Source organism: Grampus griseus, assembly GCF_964374135.1.
Source record: "Grampus griseus genome assembly, chromosome: 17".
Lineage (NCBI taxonomy): Eukaryota > Metazoa > Chordata > Mammalia > Artiodactyla > Delphinidae > Grampus > Grampus griseus.
Window position 1 is genome coordinate 19,363,990 of NC_139011.1, and position 27,200 is coordinate 19,391,189.

The 27,200-nt window shown below is 40.1% G+C and overlaps 1 protein-coding gene across 2 annotated transcripts in view; it reads right to left on the bottom strand.

Annotated features, from left to right (window-relative positions):
• COLEC10 (collectin subfamily member 10) overlaps positions 1-26,664 on the bottom strand; it is a 41,662-nt gene extending 14,998 nt beyond the window's left edge. The window contains exons 1-3 of one of the 2 annotated variants that reach the window (XM_082674551.1): positions 26,459-26,664; positions 3,380-3,451; positions 1,956-2,027 (exon numbers count right to left, since the gene is read on the bottom strand). In XM_082674551.1, coding sequence (XP_082530677.1) covers positions 1,956-2,027; positions 3,380-3,451; positions 26,459-26,606 — 292 coding nt within the window. In that variant the 5' untranslated portion in view covers positions 26,607-26,664. Of the gene's footprint in view, positions 1-1,955; positions 2,028-3,379; positions 3,452-26,426 lie in introns of both variants that reach the window. The other variant, XM_082674552.1, reaches the window with a different exon arrangement.
• Positions 26,665-27,200: the final 536 nt, after the last annotated feature.

Here is a 27,200-nt window from a genome sequence, read left to right on the forward strand (position 1 = left end):
TCAAAGGAATGAGCTGGAGGGTGTTCCAAGCCACAGAATGAGAGGAGAGGGGCCACAGCCTCAGCTCAGCCTGCCATCCATCAACCTGCCCAGGAGAACACACTGCTGGCCACTGCTGGCTTAATTACGCAGCTGCTAAAGCACATATGGAAGGCTGGAGGGGACATCAAGGCTGCGGAATTCTATTACCCATAGCACTGAGTTTCCCCACTCTGCACCTTTGCACAAGAATCTCTTGCATCTTCCTCAAATGCTTTATCCCCGTTTCCATAAACATGTTACTATTCTTCAAGATCTCGGTCAGTTCTTTTTCTCTTTTTTTTTTTTTTTTTTTTTTTGCTGTACACGGGCCTCTCACTGTTGTGGCCTCTCCTGTTGCGGAGCACAGGCTCCGGACGCGCAGGCTCAGCGGCAATGGCTCACGGGCCCAGCCGCTCCGCTGCATGTGGGATCTTCCCGGACCGGGGCGCGAACCCGTGTCCCCTGCATCGGCAGGTGGACTCTCAACCACTGCGCCACCAGGGAAGCCCGGTCAGTTCTTTTTCATACCAATCTGGCTTTACTCTCTGACATGGCTCCTATAGTAGTCCTGTGGTCATTCAGCGTTATACAGTTGACCCTTGAACAACACGGGTTTGAAATGTGCAGGTTCACTTATGTGCAAAGTTTTAAGATAAATATATTGGGGGAGTTTTGGGAGATTTTCAACAATTTGAAAAAACTCACAGATAAACCACGTAGCCTAGAAGTACTGAAAAAAATTAAGAAAAATTTAGGTATGTCATGAATGTATAAAATATATGTAGATACTAGTCTATTTTGTCATTTACACCATAAAATATACACAAACTGATTATAAAACGTTAAAATTTATCAAAACTTACAGACGTGACTACAGACCATACATGGTGCCATTCCCAGTTGCGAGAAATGTAAGCAAATGTAAAGATGTAGTATTAGATCATAACTGCACAAAATTAACTGGAGTAAATACTGTACTTAGGTCATAATTTCGTAGCCACCTCCCACTACTTCTGTGGTGAGCTCCAGCGCAGCAAGTATCTGCTTAAAATGCCCCTGTGATGCAAATCATCCACACTTGAGCCCGTTCTCCTATGCTCAAATCAATTGTGTATCCAGGTTAAAGGAGATCGCTTTGTAACTTCAAACCAACAGAACGATGTCTGTATGAACTGCTGACTATCAGAAGCAATAAGGGAGGGTGGGAGGGAGGCTCAAGAGGGAGGGGATATGGGGACATATGTATGCATATGGCTGATTCACTTTGGTGTACAACAGAAACTAACACAGTATTGTGAAGCAATTACACTCCAGTAAAGATCTATTAAAAAAAAGAACCTGCTACCGTTGTGGTGCTTTTGGAGAAGACGATGGGATAGGGTGCTTAGGTAATAAAGGGGAGGTTACCTGTGTTTTATAACATGGAAGCAGGAACATGCAGGATCAGGATATGACTGAAAACAAAAGGATGTATATACACGCACCTCAAATTCCTATCCTGTTAGTAGATCTCAGACACAGACTTATTATTATTCCACTCAGATTAAAAAGGAATATTATACTGTCCTCAGCTACATTGAGTTTTATGAATAATTGTTTTCTGCAACTGAGTGCGCTTCATGGTCATGACACCCATTTTAATTGCATAAAGGATTATAACCAGTAGATCCCAGGAGAGAGTTCTGGGGAGAGACTAACTGAACTTTATGTTTGAATCTGTCCCTGAATTTCAGTTGAAGTTTGCTCAAGGCCTTTTTTCAAAGACACATTGCTTACGTAGGGAAGAAACTGCCAAGATAGGAGGGAAGAGAAAACTCGTGTTTTAAAAGAAAGGAAAGGGCTCATTTTTCATGGTACAGAACATTTCAACATATATCGAGGGTAGGTTCAATTGGCTTTAAATTGCTACTGGAGAATAGTAAAATATAGCTTACCCTTCTTGCCAATGGGCCCGGTCTTGCCAATATTGCCTTGGTCTCCTACATCACCCAGTTCTCCTTTAATTCCTGAAAAGCAAAGCATGTCATCTTTATATCCTAAGATGTTTATCTTCCCTTTAATGATGTGCCTAGTATATGATATTCACTTGAAGGAAATACTGAAAAGTGCATTCTTCTATCTGTGGTATATTATATACATCCTGTGCTATATTAACTATTTTAATAGCATTATAATGTACGTATTAAAATTAAAATGTGGGTGAGTGTGACAGTCCTGGGCCTGATGATATTAAAATGCAATATTTCTAAAGAACTACAGCAGAGGATGTTTAATCTAAAGGTCAGGTAAGGAGCTGAGTGAAAAAATTCTTGCAGTTTTTTCTAATTCTGTTCCTCCTGAGATCCACTTTAGCTTCAGTCTGGGATTCTATTTCCTCGCTACTTTAAAACAAATTGGACTAGCTTAGCCATTTTTTCAAAGGGGAGGGAACATACAATCATAAAACCTAGTGATTAAAGAGACATCAGAGATTGTCCCACCAAGTTTTCATCCAAAAAAATGTAATCAGGGGTTCCTGAGTGCCTACAAAATTGTTACTAATTTGCATTTTTAATCCATGATTATCTAAAAAATATTTACCAGTTGTAAAGCTATCTAGTTGTGAGAATAATTTTGCAGTTGATTGTACATATTTATACAATAAGAAGAGTTTAAATCAGCATTTCTCAAATTGAAGTCTCAAAATCCTATGAGTCTTTTTCTCTCTTTAGCTTACTGAAGATTTTAAAATCAGTGGTCTAGGGCCACCACCTTGCAGCAGGTGGCAAGGAATAGTTCTAGTGCTTGGAAGACACGCGCTGACACGTCACAATCCAGAAGCTGTATTCTGGCGAGACTGAGTCTCGGCTTGTGAGTAAAACCATTCCCTAAGAGCCTGTGTGTTATATTCTCATTTTCTTTTCTCCTGTTCTTCCCGTATATACCCCACCATTTGCCAAGAGATCTTGGAGAAAAGTGAGTAAATCAATGGATCAGACAGCTGTTTCTGCTCTTGCTTTTCTTCCCCCTCACACACTAAGCCAGCCAGCCAGAGGTGCTCAGCACGGCATCTGAGGGGAGACACAGCGGTGAACATGGCTGTGTTTCTAAAACTCAGAGTTTCTTAGATATTCCCAGAGACTGCAATTCTCCAGGGCTCCCAGGGTGTTCCTCTCCCACCAGCCCTAAGGATGAAGCTTGAGAAATGTGTTCGAGTCTTGTCGACAGGCAATCTCATAGGAACTCTCTGGTGGCAAGTAAATTCATCTAGGAAACACATCTCATGAATCTCTGGAGCGGAGGGTGTTATGAAAGCTGTAACTTCCAAGGCAAGTCCAGTAGAGAGAGAGCAAAGTGTCAGTCATATCATGTTACCTACCTTTCGGCCCCATGCGTCCCACTTTGCCATGCTTTCCCTCCTCTCCTGGATCTCCTTTTTCACCCTCATCTCCTTTAGAAATGGAAAATGAATGAGTGGAGCAGCTCAAATAGTAACATAAGCACAGACGCCCCAGGAAAAGCTGAACATGGTTAGAATCCATCCCTCAGCTCAGTGCTGGCCTTACAACTTCGATTTGATTACGTCTATAGGCCCATGTGAACGGGACACTCAGGGAAAGAGTTAACACTTTTCTTTCACTTCTTCCGTGTTGTTAGAAGAGGTAATCAAGAGGATGTGACCATTGGTTGACCAGCAAGCTAGACCCTGGCAATCAGCGGCTCCTTACCCTCTCCCCTGTCCTTGGAATGTATGTTCCACCCAGTTCCCATAGCCCAAGCCATTTCAAGGATGCAGCCTTGAGACCACCTGGACTGAATACATGCCCGAACCCAGTTAAGGCATCTATATAAACCTTTAAGATTCTGGTGGGTGAGTGCAGAGATCGACTAGTCTTAAGGCCACTCAAGACGAGCCTTGTAACTCCCCTTGCTTATTAAACCTCTCACCTACCAATCTGGAGTGGCCTGTCTCTTTCTTCACCTCCCCTTGCCCTCTGTGTATGGGGTCAGTTTCAGATTTCACCGAGGAAATTCCCAAAATTGCGAACCAACACACATCCAAATCTGTATTTAAAGAATTACACTTATTGGCAAATCCCTGAGAAGTTTGTTTGGCCTGGCAAATCTTTATTCTTGCTGGAGAATCTGGCAAATTCTGGAAGCCTGTGCGTGTATATATATATATATATATATATATATATCCATGTACATGAATATCTATGCACAATATGTATAAATATATAATACAAATATATATTTATATATTATGTAAATATATATACATTGTATACATATATAATAGATAGATATGTAACCATATATATAAATTTATAACCCTCTGACTGCATGCTTGAGAACCCCCAAATCATAGGCATGGACCTGGAAGATAAGAGCAGAAGACTAGCTAGGAATGGGGAACTGCTGCAAGGCAGTTCTGTGTGAGCAGTGGCTATTCTAGTCATAGGTGGGTCTAGCTTTAGCAACGTACCCAGTCAGGAAGAACTGAATTAGTGGTTTGATGAAAGGTGTCCCAAACTGTGAATCAGGAATCCTGGATTTTAATGCCATTTTAGTCACTGATGGGTTAAGCAAATTTTCAAAAGTCAGTGACTGAGCTTACTGGCTTTGGAGTGAGGTAGATCTGGAGCTTCTCAGCTCTACCGTTCAGTGTCTGGAGAAAGTCGGCTATGTCACCTCCCTTTATGAGCCTCATTTTCCTTTCCTCTAAACTGAGCTAATAACACCTACTAAAGAAGGCTCTTGAGAAGTTTAAATAAGATATTATGTGTGAAAGACCTGGAACGTTGCTGTACACCTGAGACTTACACAACATTGTTAATCAACTATATTCCAATATAAAATAAAAATTAACAAAAAAAGACCTGGAATATAACTGGTTAGCCATGGTGGCTATCGTTGTTCTTTCCTTTATACTTCAGTTTCCTCATCCTTAATGTAGAGATAACCCCCACCCTCCCTAACTCTCCCAGTTGTATTACGATCAACAAGATAAACATGTGGGGCTTCCCTGGTGGCGCAGCGGTTGAGAGTCCGCCTGCCGATGCAGGGGACACGGGTTCATGCCCCGGTCCGGGAAGATCCCACATGCCGTGGAGCAGCTGGGCCCGTGAGCCATGGCCGCTGAGCCTGCGCGTCCGGAGCCTGTGCTCCGCAACGGGAGAGGCCACGGCAGTGAGAGGCCCGCGTACCGCAAAAAAAAAAAAAAAAAAAAAAGATAACCATGTGAATGTGCTTTGAAAATAAAGAGCACAACACACAATATTATCAAGACGAGCTACCTGCCTTATCACCACAGCAATCTCAGGACAGGAAGGCATCTTTGTCATCACCAGTGGAAAGTGGTAGATAACAGACTTCGTAAGACAAAAATGAAATTCCTGGGATTAGATTAGATTAGCTTGGGAGAGAGAATGTTGAGATGTTTGTTCATTTATCCAGAAAAAGCATAACAAGTCATTCTCTACTTTTTTTGGAGAATGAATGTTAATTTTTTATTTTTTTTAGAATGTTAATATTTTAAATGAAATAATATTTTAAATGGAGCAGTTAGATTTCCAGGTTGTGAGATTGGTCAGGCATTGGAACCCTTCACACTCGAAGCTCTAGTATCTCCTTCTGGGGAAGGATTTCAAAAAAGATGCACAGATGATTTGTGTGATCAAACCAGTGGGGTGAACTGGATGAACTAGATGGTGTTTCTCTAGCTAAAGTTATTAGTACATGTTTATCAAGCAGTTATCCTGGGTGCCAGCACTGTGCTAATGTGATCATCACAGCAATTCTAGGAGGTGGAAACAATGACTGCTCCATTTTCTGAATGGAAAAACTGAGACCCACCGAGGTTAAGTTGTTACCCTGTTGTCATAGAGCTTGTGAGTGATACAACTAGGATTCAACAATATGTGTGTCTCTGCCTCTCCAGATCCCTACTAGCAGGTAATTGTTCCTTCTAGTCTAGGATTCTGTGACTCTCAGCAGACTGTGGATTTTACAGAACTTGGCACTGTGCCACATTTTTCAGGGAGAAAAGTGGAGATACAGAAAGTGAGTCTTGTTCCTTTTTAAATAAGATGGATAGTGGGGAGGATGAAACCAGCTCAAGGTCTCAGTGACTTAATTCATAGGGACTGTATCCTTGCGGTAATTTAGTATAAGTCAGACCTGGCTTTGCCACTCATGAGCTGAGGGACCTTGGGAGGTCCTTGACCTTGGGCCTTATTTCACCCGTTTGTACAATGGACAAAATAATACTTTTTTCAGAGAGTTTTTTGTTTTTGTTTTTGTTTTTTTTTTTGCGGTACGCGGGCCTCTCACTGCTGTGGCCTCTCCCGTTGCGGAGCACAGGCTCCGGAAGCGCAGGCTCAGCGGCCATGGCTCACGGGCCCAGCTGCTCCGCGGCATGTGGGATCTTCCCGGACCGGGGCACGAACCCGTGTCCCCTGCATCGGCAGGCGGACCCTCAACCACTGCGCCACCAGGGAAGCCCCTTAGCTCCATTTTACAGATGAGAAAATGAGGTCAAAGAGAGGTTCAATAGCTTCCCAAGGTCACACAGCTCGTAAGTAATAAAGCCAGAATTCAAACCAGGGAAAATGCCTTCAAAGCTTTTGTTCTGAACAAGGTGTATGATTGGGAACAAATTTCTGTTTTAACATTTCTGGGTTTGGGGATTGCTGTTCTGCACAACGGGACCAAAGATGCGTGCCCTGCTCACCAAAGGGCAAAATCAAATGCAGGCATGTACGTGGTTTGGTGAATCATAAAACCACACTAATGTGAATTATTGGTGCCATTATTATTTCTTCTCTCCCCCTTCTTAGGAGCTTTCCCATTCATTTTCAAGCAAGTATCTAACTGGAGGTAGCCAGGTGAGTGACTTAGTCATCTGCTGCTCCCTGGTGGTTCCTGATGGAGACCTGGGAGGGTGAAAGCAGGATTCTTCTTCTTCTGACCTGTGTGCCTGAATCCCAGCCTGGTGGTGAGAGGGCTGCTGGCAGCAATGAAGTAAACAACGTGTACCCTTGCCTTCAGCTTGGGTCCCAGTTTCATTTGATCTTTGGGACTTGTTTTAATGAGAACAGAAGAGAGGCGTAGAAGCAGGCTTTGGAAAGGATCTCCCACATGGAGCTCAGTTGTCTGTTACCCTCTTGGCGATATTTCATTGGATTAGTAGGGCAATTTAGACTTACTTTCCTTCTTTTAAAAATAGCCACTTCCATTTTAAAATTAAATGAAAAACTATAAACTGTGATGAACTAATTTCAGTTTTACAAAATTATTTGTTTCAGCCCCTGCCAGGCCACCAGCTTGTTGTGATAATCTCTCCAGCAGAATTCCAGCAGAGCACACAGCTGACCAATTTTTCTTAGGTACAATTTTTTTTCCCCAAAAAGCAAAAACTCTTTTAAAAGGAAATTCTAGTTTGAAATGAAATAGCCGAACCTAGGTCATTATCCCTGCTCAAAGGAAGTAATTATGAAAACTTAGTGAATTGGTTTTGGAAATGCTAAAAAAAATTCACTGGAAGCTGGACTTTTCCCACTGCCAGAATAATCTATGGACTGGGGGCAAGTTGTTAACAATCCTTCTCCTGGTCAGCCTTGGAACTGAGTGATACAGGTGTTATGGTGTGCTTTATCAGTGAGGCCAGGTTCCTACCTAAAATATGTCCTCCCCAACCCTACTTACGCCCTTTTCCCACGTATGCTGATTGCATCTTCATTTTTGGAAATTTTCATAGTTGTATCAATTATCGTCTGGACCTCTCATATATATGAGATACACTAGTAAGGTCATAAAGTGGACCACATCCCAGTACTTTTCCTTCCGCAATCACGACCTCATTATTCCCCAGAAACATAAAAAAGAACAAAATAATGCTATTTGCAGCAAGATGGATGGACCTAGAAATTGTTATACTGAGTGAAGTAAGTCAGACAAAGACAAATATCTTATGATAGCGCTTATATGTGAAATCTAAAAGAAAATGGTACAAATGAACTTATTTACAAAACAGCAATAGAGTCACAGATGTAGAAAACAAACTTATGGTTACCGGGGGAGAAGAGGGGGAGGGATAAATTGGGAGATGGGATTGACAGGTACACGCTACTGTATATAAAATAGATAACTAATAAGGACCTACTGTAGAGCACAGGGAACTCTACTCAATTCTCTGTAATGGCCTATATGGGAAAAGAATCTTAAAAAAGAGAGGATATATATGTATAACTGATTCACTTTGCTGTACACCTGAAAGTAACACAACATTGTAAATCAACTCTACTCCAATACAAATTTGTTTTAAAAAAGAAAAAGAAAACTTTTAAGGCCTTACTGGGACCTGCTATTGTTTGCCTTTCCTCTATTCACCCAGCTTACCAGTCCCTCTGTGCCTCTACCTACCTGCCCATATGCCCTGGATCCCTTCAACTCAGTCACACTCACAAGGCTCACCCTAAGGGAAAAGGAGTGCACTGCACTGGAGAAAAGAGCTCTGGAGAAAGTCATTTCATTTCTCTGAGTCTCAGTTTCATCCGTAAAATGGAGGAAAAATTCCTTACGTCAAGGGATTGTCAGGGACTAAAGGAGACAATGCGTGAGAGGTGTTCAGCACAGTGTCTGGTGTTTAACTCATCTATTCTTGTTTTAATGAGAACAGAATGGAGGTACAAAAATGATGATGATGATTACGATGAAAGGTCATCTCTTTTGAATCTATCTCAATCCTTATTTTAAAATCATTACTTACTTTTTTATTTGACTAGGCATTTTTTTTACTCATTACTATGAAGATTTTCACGCAAAGATAGCTAAGTAAATATACACCCATTAAAGATACTGAGGTATCTTTAACAATTAACAAGTTGTCATTGCTTCATCTCTTTATTTTTACCGATTTTTTTAAAGTAAATTATAACCAATATTTCTCAAAGACTTCAGCAAATGTCTCTAAAAGGTAAGAACATTCTCCCATGTAAACGAAATATCATTATATCGATCCTACTTTTTAGTGGGCTGCGGGGATTTGTGTTTTGTGATTTCATTTATCTGGAGCCCATACTGCTGTGCTGCATATAATCTAATGAAAAACAGGCAAGCACTTAGGAAGAGGAGAAGACATTCAGAGGAGTAAACCGAAGTTCTTTGAAGACAAATCATGACAAATAATTTCATTTTCTCTTCTGAAAGGACTAGTAAGAAACTGCCATGACCAGAGTGATTGGAAGAAGACAAATTTCCACTGGTCTTTCACAGAAGACAGCAGTTCCTGGGAAGCTGGGGTGATATATTGATGAAGCCCACAGGTTCCACTCTTACATATCCTGAGTTCAAGTCCTAATTATATCACTTTCCAGCTTTGTGAACTTAGGGGTAATATTTAACCTTCCAAAGTTTCTGTTTTATCTGTAATTGGAAATGACTAGAGTACCTACATGTTTAGTCTCCCATATTGAGGGTTGTTTCCTTACTCTGAGACACATGGTACTTTGATTCATTTTAATAGCTTTGGGATGGTAATTGCGGGAAGAGGAAAACATCACTAATAAGGTTTCTCACTTCCTTTATTCCCTGTCTAGTCTTACTTGTACAGCTCCTGTTCATTGCCTGAAAGTGGGATTCTTTAACTGTCTAAATAGTCCTGTACCCTAGAATTGGCACCCATCACTTGGTTATTGGGAGCCAATAGGAAAATATTATATTTAGATATATATTTTAAATTTTTTTAAGGAGAAGATTATCTTTAATTTAAAACCAGGTATGGCTTACTGATCCCCCAAAGATAGCACTGGGTACACAGTGTCGAGAGACTACAGATGCATAGTGACATTTTATCACAGCATCTTTCTTTCTTTGAGACTCTGAGGGGCAATTTTCTTCATATTTCTTTTAATGAAAACATAAAAATTGAGCAAGCAAGCATGATTTCTAAGTGAAAAATTGCTTGTAAACATTGTGTTTGGCATCTTCATGGCCGTGAGGTAGCTTATCTGTTGATAGGGGAGACCCTGACCTTGGTCAACCTTGCTTAAGAACAATAAACAACAGTAAGGCTTCCCTGGTGGTGCAGTGGTTGAGAGTCTGCCTGCCGATGCAGGGGACACGGGTTCGTGCCCCGGTCCGGGAAGATCCCACATGCCGCGGAGCGGCTGGGCCCATGAGCCATGGCCGCTGAGCCTGCGCGCCAAGAGCCTGTGCTCCGCAATGGGAGAGGCCACAACAATGAGAGGCCCACGTACCGCAAAAATAAATAAATAAATAAACAACAGTATGTTTCTCCATGATTAGTAAAAATACGGTGGTAGCACATAGGTCCTCTAAGAGATTTTTCTGAGATTCTTTCCTAACATTACCTCACCTGGTTATGATGAATGTGCGTGAAATAAGACCATTCTAAACAGTTAACGCTTTTCGTACCTTTTCCACATTTAACGTGTTCGCAAAACACTGTTTATTCCTGTTCACAGTAGGGATATGTTTACCAAAGAACCACGTTCATCTTAGTCCATAGCAAACTTCATGTCTTTAAGGAGGAAAGCTGTCCCAGGGAGAATCTTACATGGAAGGTGACAGTTTTTAACCAAGGTGAAATTTTCAAGGGGCTCAGCCTTCAGAACCATTAAGTCTATTCAAACTGAATGAGTGACAGGACTGTCATTCAAGTTTCCTCCAGAAGCTTGGTGCAGTGAACTGGAGTTTTATAGTCTGTTATGGGCTGAATTGTATATTCTCCCCAAAATCCATATGTTGAAGCCCTACCCCAGCACTTCAGAATGGAACTATATTTGGAGATAAGGCCTTTAAATAGGTGGTTAAGTTAAATTGTGGCTTTTAGGGCAGTTTTAATCCAATCTGACCGGTGTCCTTACGTGAAGAGGAAGTTTGGACACACAAAGGAACATGAGGGATGCGTGCACACATCCCTGAAAAGGCCATGTAAGGACACAGTGAGAAGACAGCCAACTGCAAGCCAAGGAGAGAGGTCTTGGCTAAGAGAGACCAAATCTGCCAACTCTTTGACCTTGGACTTCCAGTCTCCAGAACTGTAACACAATAAACTTCTGTTGTTTAAGCCCCCCAGTTTGTGATATTTTGTTATGGCAGCCCTAGCAGACGGAATCATAGTCACAGAGATCTAGGTGCAAATCCTAAATCTCCACTTAACAGCTCTTTAATCTTATCCTAAATAATTATCCCCTCTGCTTCAATTTTCTACCCTGGAAAATTAAGATAGTTACAGGTGTCTCATGGAGTTACTGTAATATTAAATAATACTATGGATGGCAAAATTTATAGAAGAGTCCCTTGCACTGAGGGGACTCATTAATCCACAAAATCTGTAACTTTCACCTACCTGTGCTTCTACCTGTGCTTCTGGTAACGGCCCCACAGCTTGCCATAGGAAACAATACTAGCTTATTCTCAATCCACGTAGTTTGAACCTTCTCCACAGTAACTGGTTCAGCAGTGGATATGTGGCCCAATGAGAGCCAACAAATTTCAATTGGTAGATAAGTCTCCTCAATAACTCAGACAGTTATGAATTTCAAGACAGAGACTTGCTCTTTCTGCAGGGGTTGCAGAGAGGATAGACTATTACTGAAGTATCTGAATCTATTTTAGCACCACAAAATAAGACCCTTCTTTAAAATGAAGTCATTATAGGGGAAAAGAGAACCAAGGTGTTTTTGATTCTGAACACATCACTTGAGCCTGGATATAGCTCTGCCTGAAACCCTCCCTGTTACATGAGTCTATAAATTCCTCTTCTCTCTTTTGTTTGTTTGTATGATTAACCAGTTTAAGTTGGATTTGGTTTTGTTTCTTTCACTTGCAAACACAAGTTTCCTTACTATTATAACTACTAGACACTGATCAGGATCTTCTCATGAGGAGATCAAAACTTCAGGAGACAATGGGCAAGTAAACATAATTACTGTGATAGATGCTGGAAGAGTAGCAGTTATGGGAACATAAAGGAGAAAACATCTAACTCTGCCTGCTCACACCTAAAACTCTCCTCTATTCTTTCTCCAGAAGAAGTAAACGAGATCCCTTTCATTGGGCTCCACCAGAATAAACTATATCTCAAGGTAAGTGCAGAAGAAAATAACCTAAAATACAAATTTGTCAATATATTAGGGCAGGTTGATACTAAAACGTTCTCGTCAATAAAATTCATGTGGATTTTTATCTTTTGTCCAATTCCATGCACCCTGTAGGTCCAGCTAATGTGTCACCTCCTCTACCCAAGAGTCTTCTCAGCATCTGCCCCCATCTCCCTCTTTAGCAGTCTGGATTAATCTCATTCTCTGAAGGTAATTCCCCTCAGATTTCATAGCATCCACCACATTGTGTCATAGATGATGGGACGCGTTGGCGATGATATATTGTTTTCTTTGTATCCCTAGTACTTGGCACAGGGTCTCAGATGCAATAGGTGCTTTCTCAATAAAGGTTTCAAAGTAAAAGGAATAACATTCTTAAAAACAAGATGGATGAATGTGAGGTTAATGAAAATACAGTCAAATTAATTACTAATTGATTGAAATGTCAGTCTTAATAATGGCTGATTAATGAATTGACTTCAGCTTGCTGGGGGGGAGTCTATGGGAAAGGCTTATAATCTAGTAAGGCAGCCCAGGCAAGTACAGACAGTCCCTGATTTATGATGGTCTGACGTACCAATTTTTTGACTTTACAGTGATGCAAAAGTGATATGCATTCAGTAGAAACTGTACTTCAACTTTGGAGTTTTGCTCTTTTCCTAGGCTAGCGATCTGCAATATGATACTTTCTCTTGATGCTGGGCGGTGGCAGTGAGCTGCAGTTCCCAGTCAGTCATGCAATCACGAGGGTAAACAACCAATATGACAACCATCTGTACCCAGACAACCGTTCTGTTTTTCACTTTCAGTACAGTAGTTAATAAATTACATGAGATATCCAACACTTTATTTTTAAAAAGATAATTTTGCCCAACTGTAGGCTAATGTAAGTGTTCTGAGCACGTCTAAGGCAGGCTAGGCTAAGCTACGGTGTTCCCTAGGTTAGGTGTATTAAATGCACTTTCAACTATGATATTTTCCACTTAGGAAGCGTTTATCAGGATGCAACTGCATTGTAAGTTGAGTAAGATCTGTACACCAATATCTGTCTCTACTGTTCCCTCCATTTCATATTTTTGTTTCCTCTTCTGATTTACCCATCTTCCAGTATCACTGCCATGCTCCAATCTCCCAGGCTCCAATCCCCCAGGCTCCAATGCCCCAGGCTCCAATCCCCCAGGCTCAACACCCAAACTGGCTTTGACCCTTTCCTCCTTCCTAACTCCCACCTTGATTCTTATTTTTTCTCACGTCCATCCTTTCTTTTTCCTTCCATCTCTACTGCCATTGTTTTACCTCTTCCTGTCCTTATACACTAACCCGTGTTCCTTGCAGGTGAGCCCTAAATGGTCTTCATGGTGTTTTTATTCACTGGTGGTTCCAAGGGCCTAGAATCGTGTCTGTTGTATACATAGTTGTTGAAATCCTGGTTTCTTTGGATCTGAACTTCACTTTTTCAAACCACCTTGCAAACTAATCTGTATAAAATCACATTTTCATTATAAAACTGCCCCATTCAAAACATTTCAGCAGTTCCTCTGTGTTTCTAGGCCAAGTCCAAACTAATTAGTCTAGTGTTTGGGCTTTCACAGACTGGTATCAATGGAACTTTCTGGCATTATTTTCTGACATTGACCTGCATAACTTTCTATTCCTGCCCGACTTGTCTATTCATTGTTCATTAAAATGTCTTTCAATGTCTGCTCCCATTGAAAGGCACGTGGTTTTCTCTCTGTTTGAAATTCATCTCCTCAGGGGAAAAACTTATAAAATAAAAGACATATATGACCATATGAGAAATTAAAGGTCTTTATATGACGAAAGATGCCACATAAATATATAAAGTTTATCAACAAAAATATGAGAGACAAGGAAAAAGTCAAACACTGACTTAAAAAAAATGATTAATATTTTTAATGTACAAAAAGTTTTTGCAAACTGCTTTGCTAGAAAAGACAACAAATGAAATTAAAAGGTAATCTAAAAATATAAACAGTAAATGATGGATAAGATGCCCAGACTCACTATTAGTCACAAAAAGATATATGTGTAAATGTCAATGTCATATTTTTCCATCATATTTAGTAATAATTATAAAAGATTAATGGCATCTGAAGTTGCCATAGCTACAGAAAGCACTCAGTCATTGCTTTTGGCAACATAAACTGCTACAACATTTCTACAAAATAATCTGTCAATCATCATTAAAATAAAAAACCCACATACTCTACTTTACCTTAGCAAACCTATTTTATGGGATTTAACTGTAAGAACAAATGTATACATGAGAATGTTTGCTTGTAGTGACAAAAAAAAACCAAAAACATAAACAATCTGAAAGTTTATCATCCTGAGACTGATGAAAATATGAGGAATATTGTGCAACTACTAAAAATAATGAGAAAGATCTCTGAATAAGGAGTGAGCTCCAGGTTCTATTATGTAAAGAATGCCTCTTAGAGAGTCATATGCATATGATCCCATTTAGAAGAAAGAACAAATGAACAGAACAAATATAGAGAAAAGTGTTAATAACAAGCTATTAATGATGGTTACAGGAGAGATTTGGATCTGTAAAGGGCAGCGTCACAGTGAAAAGAGAGATCATTAGCTTTTTCTTTATATATCCTTATTTTGTACACATTTATACATGCTATGTGTTACGACAAGCCTGAATTACTTTTATGATTTAAAAAATAAATCATAAATAATATAAAAGAACTGTGGCCCTTTCCTCCTTTTATAAATCGTACCAATGAGTCGTGTCTCAAATTAAATTCTAAATTATCTGAATTTACTGGTAGAATTATTTCCTTGGTAATTCACCATCTGGCTCCTTGTTACTACTTTCTAATTGCTGCCTTGAAGTATTATTTAAAAATGCATTGTTACTTAACTTCAGAATGTAAGTTCCTTGTGATAAGGGCAGACATTCTACACTTTGTTCTCAAGAGCTGTTCAAACTTCACAATGTGCTCACTCATTCATTCCTTGGACAAATATTTACTGAATTTCTACCAGCTACCAAGTTCTGTGCTGGACCCTAGGGATACAACATTAGCTTGGACAAGACATGACCTAAGCCGAAAAGTTTGGTGGGAAGGAGGCACCAAGCAAGGTCTTGTAAATGTCATGAATGTTCTGAAAGGGAAGTTACTGCCTGTTTTGTTGGCTTCTAACAAGGTGAGCCTTTGGAAAGATCAATGATGTAGGGGTAAGGAGACTAGGCTTTTACTCATCTCTACTGCTGTCTCCTCAGATGACAAGATTACATATCAAATAAGAAAATAAAATGGAAGTGCTTTTTCAATATTAATATGCTAAACAAATGCAAGGAAATACAAAATGTAAGGAGATATGTATATTGTGACTAATTTATCACAATAATAATAATATCAACGTCAATAATGATAACATCTAATGTTTATCGGGTGCTTAATATGGCCCTAGCTGGGCTGTTAATATGCATGGCATGTTGTCAGCCAATCCCTTTACTGTGCCCCATCCATTCCAGGGACCCATAAACTTCATTCCCCCTTCACCTCACTCCTGTGTAACCTAGCAAAGAAAAGTGAGAATTTCAAGAATCCTGCAATCCTTCCTACTTGAATTACAAAGCACCCACTCTTTGTTTTCAGGCTTATTTTGTTTAAAAAGAATTCCTACTTGGAACCTGCAAGTCTTTTGCAGTCACTGCATGTCCGAGTAACAGGGAGGAAAAAAACAAAAAATAAAACACAACTAACATTATCCTTAATGAAAAATACAACATTAAGTTTTGTGGGGCAGGTTTTCTTCTGCCTGAACATATCATTCATTATTCAAAGCATTCACAGCCAAGTGAGCAGAAACAAATGCAAAGAGGAGGGATCCCATCCATCTAGGACTGAGTGCTGTGTTGCTGCGATGCAATGCAGTGGTTAAGAACAGGGCATCTGGGATCAGGCGCTCACTGGCTGTGAGATTTTGCAACTACTTCAATTCTTTCAGCCTCAGTTTCCTCATTAGTAACTCAGAAGAGTGAAACATCTTCCCCAGGGTGCCGTGGGGAGGAGTAAATGTGATGATACCTGTGAAGGGCCGAACGGTGCCTGGAATGCAGTGATCGCTCAGCACATATGACATTATGACAGTATCACCCAATCGGCCCCCAGAGCTTCTAGCCACTAGAAATTAGAGGGATACATATTTTGTAATAACCTATAAGGGAAAAGAATATGAAAAAAATATAGATGTATATCTTGGATATATATACACACATATATATGCATATATATGTATACCTGAAACTAACACAACATTGTAAATGAACTATACTTCAATTAAAAAATCAATAAAATAAAGAGAAACCCCCCTAAAAAAAAAAGAAAGAAAGAAAGAAAGAAAAAGAAAAAGAAATTAGAGGGATAAGAAGAAGAGGCCAAGGGGAAGCGATGCAGCTTTTAGCTCACACCTTGGCTGTGCGGGTCTCCCACGCCCTGGCCGATATATATTTTTGCTTCCAGAGATTTGTGCTTCTGGCATTGAAATGTTTACAATACTCTATAGATGTGACATATAATATTCTGTCTAAATTTTCTTTCAGTACAAAGCGGGGCAGAAACAAATTTAAAGAAAAAGAGTAGTGTTGTTATTAAGCGTAAGTCGTAACTGCTATTATATAAACGAATATCCTGGTCCATGTATATCCCAACTATCTGTGAGAAAGGCAGTCCTCCCTGTTATCACTAAATAAGACAAAATATAAAAACTAAGAGTCGAGGCTACAGGTCATGTGATTAGTTTTTATTAAGGAAAAATGCCTAAAAAGTATTTAGGATGTGTCTATTTTCAACTGCCTATTGGACTTTTCCATCTGGACGTTCATAGGTGGCTCAAACACAGTTTGGAACTCATTATAATCTGCCATTTTGCTTCTGAAATCTCTCTAATACACCCTCTCCCGACAGCCTTAATGCATCCCTTGTTTTTAATTCATGTTCCACCAAGAGCTTCTCACATCCTTCAGTCTATCATCACCCCTTCCAAGAGATTTATCTGCCTGAAAAACAAATTTAATTACATCATTCTCCTACTCAAAAACTTCCATTGGCTACTCTGGTTTAAACGATCATTTGGCTGCTCAGACCTGATAAATACAACTTCTACAGAACAGCTATGAAACCTGGAAAAAAAAAAAGAGAGAAAGAAGAAAAAAGAAAACCCAAGGTACAATGAAGATTAGGTTAACAAAGCATAAGGAAGCATATGAATATTTACATAGAAGCCACTGGAGCTGGGATAGGGAAAATAATTCTGTCTTCTACCTTATTAAAAGATCCATCCTACTTAGCTAAAAGGAGGTAGAACGAAACTTAGTTCCTCTTCCCCTGGACACCCCTGCTCCAAGACGAGGTCTCTACTGACAAGAAAGTTGAGTCAGTAACTTTGTTACATGAGTGATGTTTTTTGACATGGCAGAGTACTGCGCCCTAACCTCATTCCAAAAGGTAAGACAGAGAGGGATATAGGAGGACAGGCAGTGGAATGATGCATTTTGGTAGTTTCAGTTCCCAGTAATAAAACTTTTTAGGAAGGCACAGGAACACCTTGGGAGCTGTGAATGCTGGAGGTTTTAGTTTTGCATACGCTCATTTGTTCAGAGTTAAAATGTTAGTCAATCAGAAAGAGGAAGCAGGAAAAAGTTCCATGTTAGTATTGTTGGGCAACATTAAAATAATACCAACGTGGTATTGCTTTCCTTGATCAACAGGAGATGATAGATATAGATATAGATACAGATATTGTTGATTAAAAAATATGTACAACCTAAAAGTTGAGAGTTAGGTTTTATTTGGCAGACAAACTGAGGACTTCAAGCCCTGGAGGCAGCATCTCAGGTAACCCTGAGAAAACTGTTCCCGGGAGGCGAAGGGGGAGCTAGGATATAGAGGAGTTTTGCAACAAAGGGCAGGTAGTTGGAACAAAAGATTACTATTTATGAAAGAAAACTAGATATCTCAAGTTTAGGAATTTAGTGCTTTTCTATGTATGGGAAGATGCAAGAGTCTGGGCTCACAGAAATCATTCCTTTGATATGCACCTCAGCTCTCTGGGGCCAGTATCCTGTGTTTTCACACTTGAGTTTCCTCAGGGCTCACCGATGGGAGTGGCTGCAGTCTGATGATTGCTGAATGGCAGGTATTCTTTCCTTCCTGTGTTCCCTCAGGGCTCACCAGCTGGCCTTTGGAGGTGGCTGCAATCTGTAATCGCTGATAACTGTGACATCCTTTGTTTACTGATATGACAGGCAATATTTTATTTCTCAATATAGATATAGATACCTACGTATATGTTAATCAAAAATTGCCCGTTTTAATAAAAATATAATGTCCCCTTAGGAGTACTCTAATCTAGGAAGGCAGGTCATAGCCCTTGCCTTTGTACACTCTAGGTGAGCCTTATTTCAGTGTATTTGGTCTGTGCCTATGGGCTAGTACTGGCTTTTCCCCAAGATCATTGGTGGCATTGTCCAGCCTTGCTCTGCAAGTGCTAGGGCAACACTGATAAAACAGTTCCAGAGACGCTCCCTTGTGGTATATCGAAGTCTCCCAGTCTCTTTGGGGACTTTCATTTTGGTCTGGAGCACATTGTCACACCTGCTGCCAACTTCCCATTGGACATACGGGCCTCTTCCTTTTGGTTGTCCTGTCATTTGGTCACTCAGCATGTGGTCTGATGAGAGAGAGATGACATTGTCATAGCTACTGGCTCTGAATATCAAAATCTTTTTCTAAATATTTGTTTATCTCAGGCCAGGCAGAACAACACCATGTAAAGCATTTTTGACTGCAACCAGTATTGTAATGTCTTACACATACACCCATCCCTGGGTGATATGTTACATAAATGGCCTTCAGAGGGGTCACAAACAAGAGTACTGTGCTTTAGTTTCCTTCTCTTTAAATAGGGATAATGATTCCTATACTACGTCAGTGGAGCTAAAGCGAAATAATGGATAAACCCTTTGTAAATTTTAAAGACTCGTATTTATATGATCGATTTCACAGATACAAGTATTGTCAAGAGACCTGATAGGATGCTTCCAGAGTTTTCAAAGCAAGAACAGTCACGATAAACAATTTGAAAACAATTAAATTATTCAGATGCTACTTGACTTGAGTCTCTGAGTGTCAGATTGTAACTGCATATATTTATAATTCTTTTATCAAAGAGCAGAGGAAGCTGTAAAATATAACTGAAAGAATTTTGGAAAATTATAGAATATTGCAGATCATATAGCAGATCCTATAGCAGATCCTATAGCAGATCCTATAGCAGTGTGAAACCCGACAGACTGGTTATCAGTTGGAACCCTGAAAAGATGTGGAGAGGACAAATAAAACTGTTTCTAACAGAATTAGAAAGTTTCCAGAAGTAGTATTTCATAAACACAAATAAAAAGAGACACCTAGGTTGTATATGGCCTACACATACGGCTAATGACCTAAGACCAACAGAACTGCCTACCTAGGGTACAGACAGTGGCTAAAGGAAAATATTCCTTAAAGGAAAAAAAGAAGAAGAAGGAAACATGGAAAAATAATTCTCATTCTCCCTTGGGTTTTGCTAATCCGTGGTTTTCTAATATTTAAAGAGTCCTTAACGATGTGTCAGAGATGGTGCTAAATGCTTTATGCGGCTTGGCTGAGTTTTCCTCCTCACAATCCTATGAAGTAGTCATACCATTACTAACCCATGTTACAGATAAAAGGACTGAGGCTTGGTTTTTTCTGTCTTAATTCATTTAATCCTACTGAGTGTATTTACACTATTATTATTCTATTTAATTGATAAGAAGCCCCAGGCTCAGCTGGAGAACTACAGAAAGAAAGCACCATTAGTGAAGAGAAAGGGTGGTCTCAAGTTTGTGAGCGTCTGATGAGTAAAAGTTGACCTTGCAGTGAGACTAAAATAGGTAGGAAATGGCAGCAAGGAGCAGAAGGTGGTGCATTTCCCTGGTAGATTTCTGTTTGTAGAACCAAGGTTTCAACCTATGAGCCTTTGTTTAGGGATGTGGGAGAGAAGACTTATGGTGACTAGTAACAGCAATGGAAGCTAATGAAAAACAACGATAGCTGAGCTCTACGCTACACGTGTCTTAATTTTCAAGTTAAGCTTTTGAGATTGGCCATAAAATTGTCTCCATTTAAAAAATGAGGACACTGAGACTTAAGATCACATCGGTAGGTAAGTGGCAGAGCTCAAATTCAAAACCATATATTCTGTCTCCAAAGCCCATGATCTTTACCAACATGCAAGCACCTATTACTACAGTCCCTCGTAACGACTGATATATAGCCAAATTATTATGTAAGTGAGTTGGGGGGAGAAATGGTATAGGTAAAGGATACAACTTTCTTAAATGAAACAAGCTAATTTTTTTTTTTTTTTTTTGGTTGTTACATCCTCACTCATCTTTGCCCACACTTGGATTGCCTGGACTTTTATTCCTCCCCTCCTGACCTAACCTTGAAATGTTTTCTTGGCATCTTATTCAAAGGGAAAAAGAGGAGAAAAATGGGTTCAGAACATCCATCCATTGGAATATAAAGTTGAAAAAGCCAAGTCTCTTAAAATTTTGGTCTGACCTTATGCATAACATACATATTAAAACTCTTAATGAAAGAATCCGGTGAATTAATACAATTTAAAAAAAAGGTTTTGGGGGGGGCTTCCCTGGTGGCGCAGTGGTTGAGAGTCCGCCTGCCGATGCAGGGGACACGGGTTCGTGCCCCGGTCTGGGAAGATCCCACATGCCGCGGAGCGGCTGGGCCCGTGAGCCATGGCCGCTGAGCCTGCGCGTCCAGAGCCTGTGCTCCGCAGCCGGAGAGGCCACAACAGTGAGAGGCCCGCGTACCGCAAAAAAAAAAAAAAAAAAAAAAAGGTTTTGGGAAAATACCTACTTGCTTAACCTCTCTGATAAAGTCACCAGAAAGAAATCAGCAACTTAATTTGTACCAAGGTGACCCAGCTAAAACCGTTCTGTACCATGTTTATACATTGACCTCCTTTTCTAATGTTAATTTATAAAACCTAAGGAAGTATCATTTCATGCCTAATGAGAATGATAAAACCCGAGGACAATGGTAGAACACGGCGGGATGGAACAATGACTGGCTTGGGAACCTGGAAGAGGAGTTTTAGCCCTGCCGCCAATGAACAGCTGTGTGAACTAGAACACGGGATTTTACCTCTCTGGGCTTCAGTTTTCACAAATGTAAAGATAACTGATGTTAAACCAAATAAGCTCTGAAGTTACTTTATACATAGTGAGACTTCTCATTGGAGTGTGAAAGTGACCCAGATATTGCTGGGCATACTAGCCATCTGTTTGGAGGCTTGGGAACACTTCTGGGAAATAACTCAAGTGTGTCAATTGCTGGGATCCAGAGCCATGTTCAGCAAAAATACTGGCCAGATTGAAGTCCATTTCCTAGAGGTAAGGGGTTTTCTGGGAAAGAAACTGTCCCATAAGACAGAGGTTTATGTCCTGGCAAAGCCACATGTACCTCGTAGCGTCTGGCACTCAGATGTGGGCCATAGGGACCAATAGGAGCTTTAAGCAAAAACTAAAGTAGCTGTTTCGTCCTGCCCTGTACAATCCTGTGATGCAGTCAACACTGCTTAGGGGTCCCTCCAGCTGATTAGACGGTTTAGCATTCTGAATGGAGCATGAAGTCCAACTAGAATTGAATCAGGTTCCAACCCGCCACCTTCCAGCTGTGTGGCCTTAGGCTAGTGACTTAATAGTTCTGAACCTCGGTTTCCTCATCTGTCAGATGAGAATTAAAATGTCTTCTTTCTCAAAGACTATTGAGATAGTTCAACTTAAAAATGGCTGGATAGCACTCACGCAGTACCGGGTCAATGGCATCTATTCAATGTGTGTTAGTATTACTGCTGCCACCACCATGATTGAGGTTGTCATTAGAGTCATGCTGAAGGGGAGAGAGCCTTTCTTGGCCCCATGAGTTCATCACAGGCCAGTTGCGTGGAGTCAAGATGGTTACTTGTAGGAGTTGCAGTGCCCTCAGAAGCAAAGGAAAGCCTTCCTTACTGAGTGAAGTGGCACTGAGTTAGTGGCCAGGCCAGGTTGAGACAGGGGCACCAGGGAAGTGGTGGTACGGCTGTGCTTACAGAAAACCAGTGGCCGCTGGTGGGAAAGTTCTTTGACCACTGAAGTGGTACAATGACAGTGTCTCCCAAGACCAGTTGTTTTCTTGGAAGCATTGCAACACATTTTGGGGAACTGCAAGACATCCTTGGAAAGTATTTTCAAGGAAAGGTCAGGGGATCTTGGAAAATTTGGGTTTGTTTACTTCATCAAAAGTATTTATTGAGCAATCTCTGTGTCAGGAACTCTTCTAGACAGCAGGAAAACACACTCAGCAAGATGAACAGGGTCCCTGCTTTCATGAAGCTTGTATTCTAGGACTGACTGTAGATATATAAAAACACAAGGGATTTTCATTTAGTAGTAAGTCTGTGAAAATAACAACAAAATGTCTTGGGAACTATGACAGAGAGTGAAGGGGGTCGTCAGGCAGGGCCCCACTGTGCAAATGGCATTTGAGCTAAAACCAGAATGAGAAGAAGGAACTCTCCTTGGGAAGAACTGGGGCAAGTTTGGGTCAGACAGAGGGAACATCAAGTGCAAAAATCCTGGGTCAGGAATGGGAGACAAAGCAAGGATGCCTGAAGCAAACTACAAGTGGACAAGTAGTTTGAGGTGGGAGAAGTTGGGAGAAGCCAGATGGATCGCAAAGGAGCTTCAAGACCACATACATAGACATACACCCAAATTTCATTGAAAGAAAAACCTCCTAAATCAAAACCCAAAATAAGCAATAGGGTGAATTATCATTAATTTCCAAACAAACGAATGAAGTGATGGAGTTCATTATCAAAGAGGAGGCACGTCATCACTTTCAGCATGTTTTAGGGTCCAGTACAATGTTGGGCTGTGCGCTTGCATAAATTCCATGTTCTAAGGCAGAGTCCTACCCATTTATCAAACAGGGGTCAGTGGGCTGTATTTTCAAACATGATTCTAATAGACTCTAGTAGATGTCATGGAATGACAGTGGACACAGAGCCAGAAGGCCAGGGGTCAAGTTCAAATTGCATGACTGTGCAACATCTATGTGGAAGACCTTGGGACCTCCACTTGGCCTCATAGAGACTGTTTCCTTATCTTTAAGGTTAAAGTAATTGCTACCACGTTGAAAAATTGTGAAACTTAAACAAGATAATGTATTTGAAAGTTCCTTGGAAACTGTGAAGCATCACCCAAATATTTCTTACTGGTTTTACATTTCTTTTTAACAGTTCTTGTTAAAATTTCTTGTCATTGCAGCTTTCAAGTAAAACCACTAGAGGTCAGAATTTCACACAAATTGTTTAAGGAAACCACCAACGTGGGGGAAAAAAGAAGGGAACATTTTCTTACTAAGCAGCATAAAATAATAAGTTTAAGGCATAGAAAGAAAAATAAAAATGGCTTTCAACGAATAATTTTTTATAACTAGAGCAATACTCATTCTCAAAATGACTACTCAACAGACTTAGACAAATAGGAAGGAGAGGAAAGATAAATAGAATCTGTTAAGTATCTATTCATAATGTCTACACAGCTTAAAGTTCACTTTGATTATCCGATGTTATTCTTAAAAGAGGTCTGTGATGAAGCTCATTTTGCAAATAAAGAAACTGAAGCATGAACAGATGTAATACCATCCTGGAGATCAAGCGGATTCAATCCAATGTCTTTTTTTCCCACTAAGTCAAGCTTGGGAAGTAGTGCAATAAAAAATGGTGTGTCTGACTTACACAATATATTATATGACAGAGTAGCATTAATGGTTTTCCATTTGCAACTCTATATATTTTTATTAAATTCCAAGTCTCCCAAATGAATTTAGGGAAAACTCCTTTTATTGTTTGTTTCTCAGAGTATCTGGAAGTGTCTGTGCACAGTGCTGATGACTATGGTATTGAGACGATTAGCCAGGGAGAAAAATACAGACCAGCTTGCTCTTAAAAAAATATATTAAACAAAAGCAATAATCCAGTTCTTTAAAATGTTTGCTTAGCCATCAAGCTTTTTTTTTTTTTTTTTGTCATTTGTAGAGATAAATATACAAATCTGCCTTATTCACGGGTGGGGAGGACTGTCACCGTGTTCACGGCAGGATGAAGTAGACGGCAGTTTATATCTTGAGAGAAGACCAAAAAAACATGCCTTGTGTTTTGGTGTATCCACAATGTCTAGCACAGGACATAGAGCAGAGGAAGGGCAGTGATGAATAGGTTTCTGATGTTATGCATGTGGTACACATACAGGCAATTTGCAAATTAAAAATGAGTTAAATGACCCCAAGGGTTTGCACTCTAACACCAGCTTTCAATGTAGGTGCAAGTTCTAAGACAAGTTCTTCCTTAGCTTGAAACCTTTAGAATCCCACATGATGCCTGGGACTTAGCTGGTATTCAGTACGTTCCAGAATCTTGGAATCTTTTTAATAAAAAAGCCACTGAGAACCCATTTGATGCCAAGTCCCCAGGTTCTAGGGGAAGAAGAAATCATACCAAGTCCATAACTTAGCTCTGAAACCCGGAGTTCTAGAGGGCTTCTTCCCAAGTCTTTCTTCCCCAGGAGCACTTGCTTCTTCATTCTGTCACATTTTTGCTTGTAATCATCTCATAATTTCTACACAGGCTCAGGCAGAGAGTTAAAGAGGTTTCCATTATTTGAAACCTTAGAGTTTCTAAAGGGAAGGGAGAAGTTTTGTGTTATGTTAAAAAATGAGGGTTGGAAGACTCATGGTGGACCCCAGCTGGTATCCAGCAAATATTAATTGCCCTCTGCTCTCCCTCCTAAATTATTTACGTCCCCATTGCTCATGACACTAATATATATTATTTAATGCATCGCTTGTGCCTAAAATAGTGCTTAGCACTTAACAGGTATTCAATATATGCTGGCTGAGTTGGAATGAATAGAATTGTTGAATTGGACGATATTTTGGACATTATTTTAACAATTCTTTGTCCATTCTTCTTCCAGTTTGAAAGTTGCAGTTTCTCTGCAAGGAAAACTGCTTAACAGTTCTATTCTAAAATGGGTTCTCCCATTTGAAGGGACAAAGTTTTAATTTTAATTTTTAGCATTTCCCATGAAACCCCAGGAATAATACAAAGTTTCCTCTATTCTATGAAAAGTCCAGTAACGGTTTTAAGTAAGTACTTTATTTCTAATTGAAACTTTGTTTTCTGAACATTTACCCTCGCATTATTCATTTATTCACCCAAGAAATTATTTGGAAGCCCCAAGGCCTCATCGTTCTTCCCTGCATTTATTTTATGGTATCAAAGGTTAAAACTTGGATTGCAATCTTAGGAGGAAATTAATTCACTGATTAAGAAAAATGCACTTTAAGCAATACAAATTTAAATAACTGACAAGCACGGGGCAATGTTTTTCTTTTTTTTTTTAAAGACCCTTTTTTTCTACTTAAAATTTTAAGCAGATGCAATTCTTCCACCATCTAGCCTGGAGAAACATAGCATGAATTACTAATGAGGGAGCACCAATTTGTGCTGCAGTGACCACTTTCAGAACAAAAGGGTCAGAGCTGAAACCGGGAAAACAACAGCATTTTTTTACCAACCAGTTGCTGGAAGCGCATTTGGACCTTGGCTCTACTTGAAAAACAACGTTTGCAATATTCTATCATCCTTCAGCTGAAGGCACTTGGCCCTAAAACTCCACTTTCAAATAAAGAAATGTTCATTTCTATGCTACCTCCAATCCTTGATGAATATTTTCCTCTTCAGAAGCCCCTTAATTTATGAAATACATGAAAGAATTCATTTTTACTTTACTGAGCTTTGGTCTAGTAGCTTTACCAAAATCAGTCTGAGGAAGCAGTTGGAGTAAAAACAGCCCATGAACAGGGATGCTCTTAAGGAAAGGATTCCGGAAGGTTGATGTCTTGCTTGTGTATCTCCCCTGGAGCAGCATGGAAGATGGAACTTCCCCCTGCCCTGGGTGAATTCCATCACAGCCCTGCCCCAGCCTTCCAGCGCCTCCCCAGGTTCTCTTACCTAACACCAAGGGAGATCTTAAAATAAGTAACAAGACATTGATTTTTCTAAAATAGAAGGAAAGTGAGAGAACTCTAAGGAAGGGAGTAGAGAAAGTCATTGGGGGCTAGAGTGGGGTTGAGAGATGAAGTAAGAGAGCTTACTTACTAGATAAGAGCGTCTCATTTTTCTTTCCTCACCTTTGGGTCCTGGTGAAACTATGTGTGTGGCACAGACTTCAGTCGTAGGACGACTATCAATGTCCAGACCCAGACTCTGAATTTGCAAAAGAAAGAGCAACAGAAGGATGAACTGATTCCTTCGAAGATGGGCTCCGAAGCCACCCATTGCTGTGGCTCTTCAAAAAAGGGCCGCCCAGAAGTGCCAAATAAACAGCTTTATTTTAAATAAAACCTTCTTCTTTGGGGAAGAAGGAGAAATATCTGGAACACACATTCCAAAAAGGGCTGTAAAAACAGGAAGGAAGCATATCCTAGGTTGTTTATTTTCTCAGTGTTCCAAATGAACCATACATTGTCCAGACTGTTTATTTTCAAGTGACAACAGTTTATTGAAAGTTATCTCTGAACTAAACACTCAAGTGTGCGGGTCAGCAGAAACATCTCAGAGAATAGAGGGGACAGAGATACCTTCCACTCAGTGCATGAATGGATAATTTAATACCCAAATTGCACTTAAATGTTGGGGTTCCAGAAAGATGGAGCCAGAGATTTCTTGAATTACCTACATATTATGTAATCGTTATGCATGGCACTGAGCTGTTTCACAAGGAAATATTCATTACTGGCTGCTGGTAGCAGTTGAACACTAGTACTCCCAACTGATCTTCATGACCTTATTTCTTTCTTCTCTTGCTACAAAGAATTGTCTTGGGATTGAACCCCAAAGGAAGGAACACCACTTCACTGCAAAGCAATTTCG